This window comes from Prionailurus bengalensis, chromosome A3 (assembly GCF_016509475.1).
Source record: "Prionailurus bengalensis isolate Pbe53 chromosome A3, Fcat_Pben_1.1_paternal_pri, whole genome shotgun sequence".
NCBI classification, from domain to species: Eukaryota; Metazoa; Chordata; class Mammalia; order Carnivora; family Felidae; genus Prionailurus; species Prionailurus bengalensis.
The window spans coordinates 25373321-25385427 of NC_057354.1; the positions used below are offsets into that span (position 1 = coordinate 25373321).

Genomic DNA, 12107 nt, shown 5'->3' on the forward strand with positions numbered 1-12107 from the left:
TCACAGGTCTCTACTCCCGAATGGGCCTCAGTTTTCCCATCTCTACAGCAAGAGGCTTGTGCAGTCTCTATGGTCCCTTCCAATGCTGACGCAATCTAAGATTTACAATGAGCAATTTCCAAAAACTGCTTAGGAAACTCCTGCTGCTTACCTAAACCACCTTATAGTTTATAAAACACGTTCAGCTCCCTTATGCTTCTTATCCTCATGGCAAGCCTGGGAGAGGCCAAGGTAAAGTGCCCATTTTACAGATGAGGAAACTGGAGCTGAGAATTGTCCTCAAGGGGCTATAACTTGAGGCTGCACCACACATTTTGGTTATACAGGTATACTACTTGTTCTCAAACGTGAACCTGCATAAAAATCACCTGGAATTGAGGGGTGGGGTGGGTAGGGTAGTCCTTGTGAAAATGTAGATTCCTGGGCACTTAAGAGACTCTAAATTGGAAAGGCTGGGGTGGGCCCAAAGGTAACAAGTGCCCAGGTAATTCTGAAGCCTGGTGCCTAAGGACTACTCCTGGAGAGTCAGGGCCTCCTTGTTGTATGCTGGGTAGCTTCAGGCATCAGGCTGTTTCTTTCCTAACCTTTCTCAGCATCTGCTCTGGGCCGACCAGTGTTGGGAGGAGGCCCTAATGGAGCTCCCTGTCTTGGTAGGAGAGGCAGATGGAGAAATTGAGTGTGTGGTCAGTGCTGGAACAGAGGCAGCATTGGGCAATGGCGGCAGTGAATAACTAAGACTCTGGAGGGCTCTCTGGAGGAAGTCATGTTTATTCTGGGCCTCAGGATTTGATCTTTGTTTGTGTATTACTTGTTTTTTTTTTTTTTTTTTTTTCCCCCTGTGGGTCATCCCCACCAGATGGCAGGCAAGTTCATAGAAACGATCAAGTCTCAGATCTCTGCCCTCAGAGCTGGCACAAGGCCTGGCACAGAGAAGAGGACAATATTGGTTAAATCAGCTGACCTGAGCAAAGAGAAATGGCTGATGGAGAGGTCACAGGGCCTCAGGATTAAATGCATTTTCATGCTCAGCACCCTCACTTCCTCCCTTTGTGAGATCTAACATGGAGTTAATGGTGGACATTCCTCATCATGTTGTAAACATTTGTTACCTCTGTTCCTCTCCTCCTCTTTTCACTAGACTGAGCTGTTCAAAGTCTGAACTAGGAATGAGGCACAAAGCAGACTCTCAAAACGTTTGTTGAATACAGGAGTGAATGAATGAGTTCAAGGAGAAGCTGTGCATTGGCTATTGAAGATTCCAGCTAAAAGGGGGCTTATAGGAAAGCCCCAAGCTGTGTTGAGCCAGATGTCCCTCCCCATTTTCTAGCAGCCCCCTTCTGCTCAAGCTGACAAGGGCAAGGCAGGTGCAGGATTTGAAAGTAAATATATAGGTGGGGCAAGTTGAGGATGGGAGCAACAGCTGGGACTTTGGAGATGGGCTTGAGAAGCTAGAAACGCGGAACAGCAGCACCTAGTTATCTAGACCGAGCTTGTTGGGGCTACAGGTGGAGGAATCTGGGGGTCACGTGAGGTCTGCGTATGGTGAGAAGTGCAAAACGGACCCTCTGTCCTAAAGGTCTCCACACACAGGGATCAGCAGGATGCGATGAGTCGGGGCGGGAACCTGGCCACCACGCCTGGGGTAGGGACAGTCCCCGCTGGGGGCGGGGAGTGCGAAACCTCCTGGCACCGCCCCGACAAAGCCTGCGCGCGCCAGGTTCCGCGATTGGCCGCGCCTCCTCGCGCCGACGCCCCGTCCCGCCCACCGCCGCCGGTCCGGTGCGCTGCAGCCAACGGGTGCTGTCGCCGTCGTCCACGTCACAGTCCAGACAGCCAATGATGGGAGCGCTCCGCGGCTCGTGGCTCTTTCGCGGCAAAAAGGATTTGGCGCGTAAAAGTGGCCGGGACTTTGCAGGCAGCGGCGGCCGGGGGCGGAGCGGGATCGAGCCCTCGCCGCGGCCTGCAGCCATGGGCCCGCGCCGCCGCCGCCGCCTGCCACCCGGGCCGCGCGGGCCGTGAGCGCCATGGCCGTGGCCGGGGCCCCCGCAGGCGGCCCATGCGCGCCGGCGCTGGAGGCCCTGCTCGGGGCCGGCGCGCTGCGGCTGCTCGACTCCTCGCAGATCGTCATCATCTCCACGGCGCAGGACGCCAGCGCCCCGCCGGCCCCCGCCGGTCCCGCCGCGCCCGCTGCCGGCCCCCGCGACCCCGACCTGCTGCTCTTCGCCACGCCGCAGGCGCCCCGGCCCACACCCAGCGCGCCGCGCCCTGCACTCGGCCGCCCGCCGGTACGGACAACACAAGGGACACTGGGCCGAGTGCGCGTCTGGACCCCCGTGCTGACCCGGGCGGGGCGCGGTTTTTGGCCAGGAGGCAACGGGGGCGGGGGAGGGGGGTGGGCCGAGGCTCCCGGGCTGGGCGGGGCCGAGCCTGGGTTGGGCCTCCGGGCCCCGCCCCGGGGTGCGGGGTGACCTCGGGCCAGTCCCCGTTTGCTTCTGTGCTCTGGGCCTCGGCTTCCCAGAGCCGCTCGAGGGTCAGACTCAGTGATAATAATGGCCCACGTGTATTCAGCTGGCGCTGCCTGTATGCCAGGTCTCTGGCAGACTTGGAGCCAGCTAAAACTCACAACCATGCTGTGAGCTCAGTGTTGTCACTGTGCCCATCTTGAATTGAGGCCCAGAGAGGGGAAGTGACTTGCCCCCGGTCCTACGGCTGCAAGTGGCGGGTCAGGGATTTGAACTGAGGCCTGCTGGCTTCAGACCAGAACTCGTGGCGGGGTAGTGGCCACGGCGCCTTGGGGAGGTGAAGGGGGGGTGTCCTGGAGCCAAACTTTTGAAGAGTCATTGAGGAGACCCTCCTTCCTGCCTAGATGCTCCACTGCCAGGTGCAGGCCTGGGCCTCTGGGGACAGGCCTCCTGGCTGGGAGGCCTTCTCTGCAGGGGCGGGGTGGTTGGGCCAGCTGCTGATCCCCTCCCTCTGCCTGTCCTTCCATCTGCCACCCTCCACCCTCACAGGCCCTGGTTGCCATGGAACCTCATTAATGAGACAGGCAGACCCCTAGGCCCCCAGGGAAGTACTGGGTGGGCTGGGCCTCAGGGAGCTGGAGTGGAAGCCCCCAGTGCCAGGAGAGAGGAAACATCCCAGGGAGATGCTTTGATAAAGTGCTGCTGGAGCAGCAAGAGGTTCAAGACTGGGGGGGCGCAGAAGAGGTGGCTGAATTGGAAGAAGGGAGTAGAGGCCCAGAGCTTGGACCCGTGGGCTTCAGGACAGGGTGTGGAGACCAGTTTGACTGGCAGAGCCTGTGGGTGAAGGTGGGGCTTGGGAGGCAAGCAGGGGCCAGGCCAGCCTGGCAGGATGGGGTCTCAGCAGGGGGCTTGGAACAAGTGGGAGGGGTGAGACAGAGCCCAGGGCAAGGAGGTGGAAGCTGTCCAACTGCTTATGGGGGCCTGGGTGGCAGCTGGTCCCTGAGGCATCCCAGCAAGTCTCCCCTAACTCCCTTGGCCTCACGCCCAGTTCTGCCTTCCTTCCGGAATCACCAAGATGCTAATAATAATAACAATAGGAGCCACCATTGTTTTGAGACTGTTTTGTGTGTCAGGCTCTGTGCCAAGCACTTCACCCAATTAATTCTCAACAACCATCCCCTTTTACAGATAGAGAAGCTGAGACCCAGAGATGGTAGGTCATTCAGCTTAGTGAAATGGTGGGGCCAGTCCAAACTTCCTGAGCGGTTAACCAATTAACCACCGAGATGCCTTGCCTCCTGGAGATGCTAATAGAGGGCGAAGGAAGTTCACAGACCCTTCTAATGGGTGAAAGAAAGGAGGAGGATTCTACCAGGGGTGGGTCACCTATATCCCAGTGGCCTGTCTCTGCCGGTGCCAGCTTGGGTCCTGGACATGAAAACTGCATTTAGCTGACTGATAAGTACTTAGCAGGCCTGGGGCTGTAGAAGCTGAGCTCCACGCTCAGAGGGACTGCCAGAGACTGGGCTGAGGAAATGTCCTCCACCCCACCCCCAGTGGTGTCAGAGGCAGCCTCTGTGAGCCTGAGCATTCCATTCATTCAGCTGTTGTTGAGTTAGTGAACACCCAAGAGGTACTAGACAGAAGCAACTAAAAACCTCTGCCCTCAACAGGACTTAAGTGATAGTAGCCACTTCCTGTCAGTGGATGGTAGGGGCGAGGGCTGGCACCATCCTGGAGCTAAAGCCCAGAAACATGGGCCCAGCTTTTGCCCTCCAATACCTCCCAACTCCTGTACCTCTGGGTAGCCACTGGCCATATGAGCTGTGGCCTCCACTGACCCTCTGCACTGGCATTTGTTTGGGATAGTCTTTGAAACAAGCTACAGGTTCAGCTTCTGCATCAGTGAGCATTCATTGAGCATCTCTAGTGTACAAGTCTCTATGCAATTCAGCCATTCCTCCAGGCCCTTCCTGTCCACCTCTATCCTGTCATGGCTATTAAAAAACAAATTAAATATAATGCACATTTACTGGGGTGCCTGGGAGGCTCAGTTGGTTGAGCCTCCAACTCGAAATTAATTTCTATTTAGGTCCTGATCTCTGGGGTGAGATTGAGCCCCACGTCAGGCTCTGCATTGAGCTTGGAGCCTGCTTGGGATTTGCTCCCTCTGATCCTCCCCCATGCGTTACTCCACGCGTGTGCGTGCTCACTTTCTCAAAATAAACATTTAAAGAAAATACACATTTACTACAGAAAAAGAGTTAGACTAAAAAGTTGAAGGGGGCAGAATGCCAGCCCCATCCATTTTTCCTTCTGTTTTCTTTTCCTAAGCCTCTTTTTTTTTTAAGGTGGTTGTGACAGCTTTCTTTTTCTTAAATTTCAAAAATTGTAGTTTTTCCTTTATTTCTGTGTTCAAACAGTGGATCATCCACACCTTACAGATATGGTAACAGTCCCCCATGATTGTCCCCCACCCACACACCATACAGAGCTGGCTCCTAGAATGGATTCTAAAAAATATTTTAGATATTTAGAAACTGGAGAAAAATGTTTCGTGAGCTTCTTAGTCCTAAAAGGGATCATACAAATGCATTGCCCTCTAACGTTTTTCTTGTCATTATGTCTTCGAGAGGATTCTGTGTCACCCTGCCTCAGTCCTGGACAGCTGTGTGGTATTCTAGGGGCTGAATGAGCCACACTTTTTGTGCCTCCCCTTCCACCGATGGGTATTTGAGCTGTACAGATTTTCTTTTTTTTTTTTTGCCAGTGTTCTGTGTTTCTTCACCTCTGCCTTCCCAGGCCCCTGTGCTCAGATCTCTAGAGAGCAGTGGTAGAAATTGACATTTGCTTGAGGCCTTGGTTTAGGGTGTGGCATTGACCTGTCTTCAGGGGGGGCAGGGGCCTGCAGAACAGGGAGAAGAGGAGGGGAGGGGTGCCGTTGGCAGGAGCATGCTAGGTTCAGGCGCCAGGGGCAAGGCTGGAGAGGAGGTACATTCTGGTTGGCTTTTCGGGGCTAGGTTCTGGACTAGGCTCTAGGGAGGCAGGACTCATGGTAGATAGGAACGTGGGCTCAGTGCCAGCCTGTTAGGACTCATCCTGGCCCTGCCTCTCACTGTCTGTGCAACCTTTCCGAGGTACAGTTTCCTCGGGCAGTGGAAGTCATCATGGCCTCTGCTTGCAGGGTCCAGGCAGAAGCTTTGATGACCGAATGCAGGCAAAGCAATGATTTAGCAGTACCCATTACACAAGAGGCACTCAGCACGTGTGAGTGCTTCTGTCCCTGGGACACCTGAGGGAACCTGTGAATGTGCAGTCAGAGGGAGGGTCTGTGTGGAGGTTCATATAATAAACAGTAGTTGATGCCAGGCACTGCATCCAGTGATTATTTAGGCCCAGTGCCTGCCTCCGAGGGGGCCCTGCCCTCCAGGTGAGACAAACACATCTGCAGAAATTTGTATTGAGAGATAATGTGGGGAAAGATCAGGTATGAGGCACTTCAGTGGGTGAAGGGACCCGGTCTATTGCAGGATCAGAAAGTGATGGGGAAGGTGCCTGCCCCCAGAGGTGGAAGGAATTGGTGTGAAGAGTAGGAGGGAGGGAGGTGAGGGCACTCCTGGGAAGGAACCAGTATGGGCTAAGGCTTAGAGACCTGTCTCAGCAGAAGTGCAGGTGGAGAAGTGGCAGAGGTGGACACTAGGGTAGAGAGGGACAGATGGAGGTGGGGAGATGGCTGAGTGGTCCACATGGGAGGAGATAGTGGCTGTGGTGATGGGCTTTCTTGGCAACTGCATGTGATGAGGGCATGGCTGCCGAAGGTTCTAGCTGGGGTTATGTGTGAAGGAGGGGTATGGCTGGTTTGGGTCAGGCTGCACTTGAGAGGCCTGTGAGACTCCATCCTCCAGTGTGGGTAACTAACCCGTGGGGTGTTCTGGGTGGAGACCCTGGCTCAGCTGCTTCTGGGCGGTGTGACATTGGGCCTCTCTGAGCTTCAGTTACGTTATCTGTAAAATGGGGCCATTATTGTGCTGCTAGTCCCACAAGACGGACTGAACATGCAGAGCATGTGTGAGCACCAGCTGCCGCCATGTTCAAACAAAAACCAGAGAGAGGAGGCAACTCACCCAAGGGACCTATATCCTAATGGCATAAAACAACAAACAACTAATACAATACCGTATGTGAGCTATACTAGAATTGAAATTAAAAGCTTAATTAAAAAAAAAAACAACAAGCATTTATTATCACACAGTTCTGGTGGGGTAGGAATTCAGAGGAGACTTAGCTCAGTGCCTCTGCCTCAGGATCTCTTCTGAGGTTGCAGCCCAAATGTCTGGCCAGGTTGCAGTCATCAGAAGGCATGACGAGGGTTGGAGGACCTGTTCCCAGGCTCACCGGTGGTGCTACTGCAGGAAGCCTCAGTTCCTTGTCCCCCTGGGTCTGTGTGACATGGCAGCAGCGGTCCCCAGAGTGAATGGTCCAATTCAGAGAACAAAGAGGAAGCTCCAGTGCATCTCGGATCCCGTCTGAGAAGTGACTGGTCACCACTTCCATCACGCTGCTCATTAGAAGCAAGATACCAGATCAGAACTATATTCAAGGGGAGGAGAATTAGGCCCTGTCTTTCGAAAGGAAGAGTACCAAGAAATATGCAGACAGGGGCGCCCGGGTGGCTCAGTCGGTTAAGCAACTTGACTTTTGCTCAGGTCATGATCTCACTGTGCGTGGGATTGAGCCCCACTTCGGGCTCCGCTCTGACAGCGTGGAGCCTGTTTGGAATTCTCCGTCTCTGCCCCTCCCCTACTTGTGCATGTGTGTGTGCATGCGTGCTCCCTTGTGTGCGCGCGCGCTCTCTCAAAATAAATTTAAAAAAAAGAAAAGAAATTTGCAGACATATTTTTAAACCACCACAGGCCCCCAGGGAGGTAGTGGTGGAGCTAGAACTTGAACTCGGGTCTTCCGCCCTCCACTTGAGTGATCTGTCCTGTGTGGTAGGATTGTGTCCCCTGGGATCCCTCACACACTTAGATGTCCTGGTAGAGAAAGTGGGGCAGGGGTGGCCCAGGAGCACCAAGCCCTAAATTAGGTCTATTCTGGCCTCACTTCTGGTTATTGGGCATCATCCCATTGTTTCTACCACAGGTAAAACGGAGGTTGGACCTGGAAACTGACCATCAGTACCTGGCCGAGAGCAGCGGGCCAGCCCGGGGCAGAGGCCGCCACCCAGGAAAAGGTACCCACAGAACTTGGGCTGGGGCAGGCCCCCTGACCCGGCCCAAGTTGGGGGTGTGGACAGACAAATATGCTTGCAAAGTGAGCTCTGGCTGTCAGGCCTGGACCTGAGCCAGGCCTCTGGAGGCCCCGAGGGGCAGCTGGAGTGGCCGCCCGGCATGGCTTTCCAAACCCTGGGGGGTGGGGAGTTCCCCAGCCAGAAAAGGAATGCCATGTGGTTGGCAGGCGGCAGCCCCAGGGCCTCCCCGTCAGCTTTGCCAAGGGGAAGGAGCCATCTATCCCTCCCACCCCTATCCCTCTGCCCTGCATTGCCAGGAAGGCTGGCCTGCCTGGGGTAGGGGGGTGCTGAGGGAGCCACCTCGCCTGGACCCCCAGGTGTGAAATCCCCAGGGGAGAAGTCACGCTATGAGACATCGCTGAATCTGACCACCAAACGCTTCCTGGAGCTGCTGAGCCGCTCAGCTGATGGTGTTGTTGATCTGAACTGGGCGGCTGAGGTGCTGAAGGTGCAGAAACGGCGCATCTATGACATCACCAATGTCCTCGAGGGCATCCAGCTCATTGCCAAGAAGTCCAAGAATCACATCCAGTGGCTGTAGGTACCAGCCAAACAGGAGGGCAGGCAGAGACTGAGGCACAGGGCTGGACCAGCCTGGAGGAGCTGAGAGCAATACCCACCGTGGCTGCCCGCATCCTTGTCATATAGCTGGGGAAACTGGGGCTTAGGGAGTAGAGGAAGGTACACAGATCTCACATATGCAGCTTAATGCACTTTCATGTATTTCTTTGCCTGGGGAGCCACCATCCAGATCAGGATAAAGAACACACCCAGCACCACAGAAAGTTCCCTGTGCTGCTTCCCAGTTGTTGCCCACCCCTCACACCGTTAGGTGATCACTCTTCTGCCCTCTGTTGCCATCAATGGGATTGTCTAACACATCTGCTTTGTTCTTGTTAATTCTTGTTTTATTTTTCTCCTCTCCTCTCCCCCCCGGCCATCCTACTCCTCTCTCATTGACACATCTGCCTTTTCAGTTTTTAGCAGATGATTCCATTCTGCATCATTTTTTTTCTTTTTACTTGACCACATGTCTTCCAAGTGCTTCCACGCCTGTACATCCGATGCATTCTCATCCTTTTATACAACTTTATAGTATTCCACAGCATGCCTGCACCATCATTTACTTATCCTGCTCCCTGTGAGGGATATGTTGGTGTTTACAGACATTCAGGCCCAACTTTAGACCCCTGCCGGTCTGACTTAGAGCCCAGTTCAGCTCTCTGCTGCTTCCCAGTGAGAAGCCAGACCCAGAGAGGGACAAGGGCTCACTTAGATCTCACAGAACAGGCAGCAACAGACTGGGTGCTGAGGGTGCTCCTGGGCCAGGAGCTACAAGCCCTCTCTTTGCCTCCTGCAGAGGCAGCCATGCAGCAGTGGGGATCGGTGGGCGGCTTGAAGGACTGACCCAGGACCTCCGGCAACTGCAGGAGAGTGAGCGGCAGCTGGACCACCTCATCCATATCTGTACCGCCCAGCTGCGGCTGCTTTCTGAGGACTCTGACAGCCAGCGATATCCTTGGATCTTTGGGATGGCCCCCATGGAGGACAGGACTGGCGGGTGGGCGTCCCATCCAAGTGGGACTGTGAGGTTACCCTGGGCCCTGGATTCAGGAGAGGGCTCTGGCTTTGGATGCAAGTTCTGGGCTCAGCATTTACTTGTTGTTATGCTGGACAAGTTACTTAACCTCTCTGAGCCTCAGCTTCATCTGTAAAAGGGGAAAGTAATCAATTCTGAAATTGCACAGATTAAAACAAGAAAACTTAGTACAAGCAATAGTAAACATTTATTTGGTAGTGATTCAGTACATGGCCATAGCTTCATAGCTAGAGATCTAAGTTCTTGTTTGTCTTTCATCTAGAAAAATAGTAACTTATTTTTAAGATTTTATTTTTAAGTAGTCTCTGCATCCAACATGGGGCTTGAACTCACAACCCCGAGACTAAGAGTTGCACACTCCACTGACTGAGCCAGCCAGGCGCCCCTAGAAACTTTATTTTCAAATAAGGGTTTTGTTTTGTTTTGTTTTGTTTTGTTTTGTTTTGTTTTGTTTTGTTAGTAAATACCCAAATTATGTTTAAAAGTTTTGGAGACAGCCACCAATTGACACCAAGATCATGGGTCAGAATAAATTCTCAGCACCAGGCCTGGAGTTGTCTTACGTAACTTACATGAAATTATTGCAGGCAACCATCATTACTTTGGGATTAGATGGGTAGAATGGTCTCACTGTACAGATGTGGAAATTGGGGCTCAAGGTGTGAGATAGGCCCAAGCACCAACTATGTGCCAGGCCCTGGGGTGGGGGATGGAGAGGACAAGAGAGACTAGGTAGGTGTGGGCTCTTATGAATCCTCTGGGTGGGTGGCCCCAGAGGTCATAGATGACGTGGTCCTTGACTCCACCAACCCTGGCCTACGTGACCTGCCAGGACCTTCGTAGCATCGCAGACCCTGCAGAGCAGATGGTTATGGTGATTAAGGCTCCTCCAGAGACCCAGCTCCAAGCCATAGACTCCTCAGAGGTGAGACTCGGGACTCCAGACCTGACCAGGACAGGCTGGGGTGGGCTGGTGGTCAGCTGAGCCTCAATATACCCTGCCTGCTGCCTCCACCCAGACCTTTCAGATCTCCCTTAAGAGCAAACAAGGCCCCATTGACGTTTTCCTGTGCCCTGAGGAGAGTGCAGGCGGGATCAGCCCTGGGAAGACCTCATCCCAGGGGACAGCTTCTGGGGAGGAGGACAGGGCAGTTGACCCTGCCACCACAGTGCCACCACCGTCATCTCCCTCCTCATCCCCTGCTGCGGATCCCAGCCAGTCCCTGCTCAGCCTGGAGCAAGGTGGGTGAAGGGTGGGTGGCTGGGTGGGGTGGGTCTGGGCTCCTCTCCCAGCTGGGTGGGCAGGCGTGACAGCCCCCTCTGCCCTCCCCGCGGGCCGTCCCCGGCCTGTGATGCTCCCCCATCTCCCCAGAACCTCTGCTTTCCCGGATGGGTGGCCTGCGGGCCCCTGTGGACGAGGACCGCCTGTCCCCGCTGGTGGCGGCCGACTCGCTCCTGGAGCATGTGCGGGAGGACTTCTCCGGCCTCCTCCCTGAGGAGTTCATCAGCCTGTCCCCTCCCCACGAGGCCCTCGACTACCACTTTGGCCTTGAGGAGGGTGAGGGCATCAAAGACCTCTTCGACTGTGACTTTGGGGACCTTACCCCCTTGGATTTCTGACGGGGCTTCGGGGGACCAGGGCCTCCTGAGATCCCACCCTGTCTCTGCAGCCCTGGAGCCCCCTGCCCCTGGCCGTCCCCCCAGCCCGATTGGATATGTTTAATTTATACCCTATCTCCCCTATCTCCGGAAGCTTCTAGCTCTGGAGTCTGGCTATGGCCAGGAGGCTGAGCAAGCCAGGAAGGGAAGGATTCTGTTTGTGGTGTGTATGTGCATGCACCCAGCACCCAACATGTGTGTACACGGGGTGAGTGGTGTGTGAGCATGTGTGTGTGCATGTACCGGGGAATGAAGGTGAACACATCTGTGCGTGCACTGAAAACACGCCCCAGTGTGTCCACGTGTGTGTGCATGAGTCCATGTGTGCGCGTGGTGGGGGCTCTAACTGCACTTTTGGTCTCCTTGCTCCAGGGGCCCCACGAGGCCCAGGGTGGCCACCTGCCCCCAGAATCCTGCGTGCTGACCAGGCCAGGTGGAGAGGCCTTGGCCTGCTTGTTTGCAGGACAGCGAGAGCACTTCTGTCGTCTTAAAAGGTTTTTCTGATCGAAGCTTTAATGGAGCGTTATTTATTTATCAAGGCCTCTTTGGCAAGCCTGGGGCACCAGCTAAGGGTAGGAAGGATGTGGGACTGATGCCCCAACTCCCTATACGCCTGAGCGAGGGCGGGGCTCCCTAAGCTGTAATTTGCCCCACTCCGAAGGAGCTGAGGCCTGAGCGGTTTATTTATTGGGATATTGAGGGAGGGAGACAGACTGACTGACTGACAGCCATGGGTGGATTGAGGGGGTGGTCCCTTCCCAGGGGGTCACTGCAGGACCCCATCTGCCCCCCAGGATGGATGTGAGATGGGAGAGGTGAGTGGGGGACCTTCACTGACAGGGTGGGCAGGAGGGGTGGGTGAAGGGCTGCTCCTAGCCCAGACCACAGGGGCCCCTCCTGTGGCATTTGAAGTGCCCCCTCTACCCCACTTCTTGCTCTGCCCCACCCTCCAATCTGCACTTTGATTTGCCTTCCTAACTGCTCTGTTCCCTCTTGCTTTGGTTTTAATAAATATTTTGATGGTGTTTGGGCTGGGTTTTGGGACTGTGTTCTGGGAGCAAATCTGAGAGAGGAAGAGGTAAAGGTTGCTGGGAAA

At 54.8% G+C, this 12107-nt stretch overlaps 2 protein-coding genes across 2 annotated transcripts in view; both read left to right on the plus strand.

Moving 5' to 3' along the window:
* PXMP4 (peroxisomal membrane protein 4) overlaps nucleotides 1-8084 on the plus strand; it is a 33277-nt gene extending 25193 nt beyond the window's left edge. The window contains exons 4-5 of the transcript XR_006300782.1: nucleotides 7605-7695; nucleotides 8070-8084. The gene's annotated coding sequence lies outside the window, so the exon portion shown is untranslated. The remainder of the gene's footprint in view (nucleotides 1-7604; nucleotides 7696-8069) is intronic.
* On the plus strand, nucleotides 1926-12036 carry E2F1 (E2F transcription factor 1). Its single transcript, XM_043602566.1, has 7 exons — nucleotides 1926-2285; nucleotides 7605-7695; nucleotides 8070-8289; nucleotides 9113-9265; nucleotides 10163-10277; nucleotides 10372-10594; nucleotides 10725-12036. The coding sequence occupies exons 1-7, from the start codon at nucleotides 2025-2027 to the stop codon at nucleotides 10970-10972; spliced, it is 1311 nt and encodes a 436-aa protein (XP_043458501.1). The 5' UTR covers nucleotides 1926-2024; the 3' UTR covers nucleotides 10973-12036.
* Nucleotides 12037-12107: the final 71 nt, after the last annotated feature.

What these genes read in the sequence shown, in the direction of transcription:
- E2F1 (XM_043602566.1), top strand. Translation starts at nt 2,025, where the DNA reads ATGGCCGTGGCCGGGGCCCCCGCAGGCGGCCCATGCGCGCCGGCGCTG. An exon ending in AGGCCGCCACCCAGGAAAAG is followed by an intron (nt 7,696 to 8,069) that starts GTACCCACAGAA and finishes CTGGACCCCCAG; the next exon opens with GTGTGAAATCCCCAGGGGAG. An exon ending in GAGGACTCTGACAGCCAGCG is followed by an intron (nt 9,266 to 10,162) that starts ATATCCTTGGAT and finishes GACTCCACCAAC; the next exon opens with CCTGGCCTACGTGACCTGCC.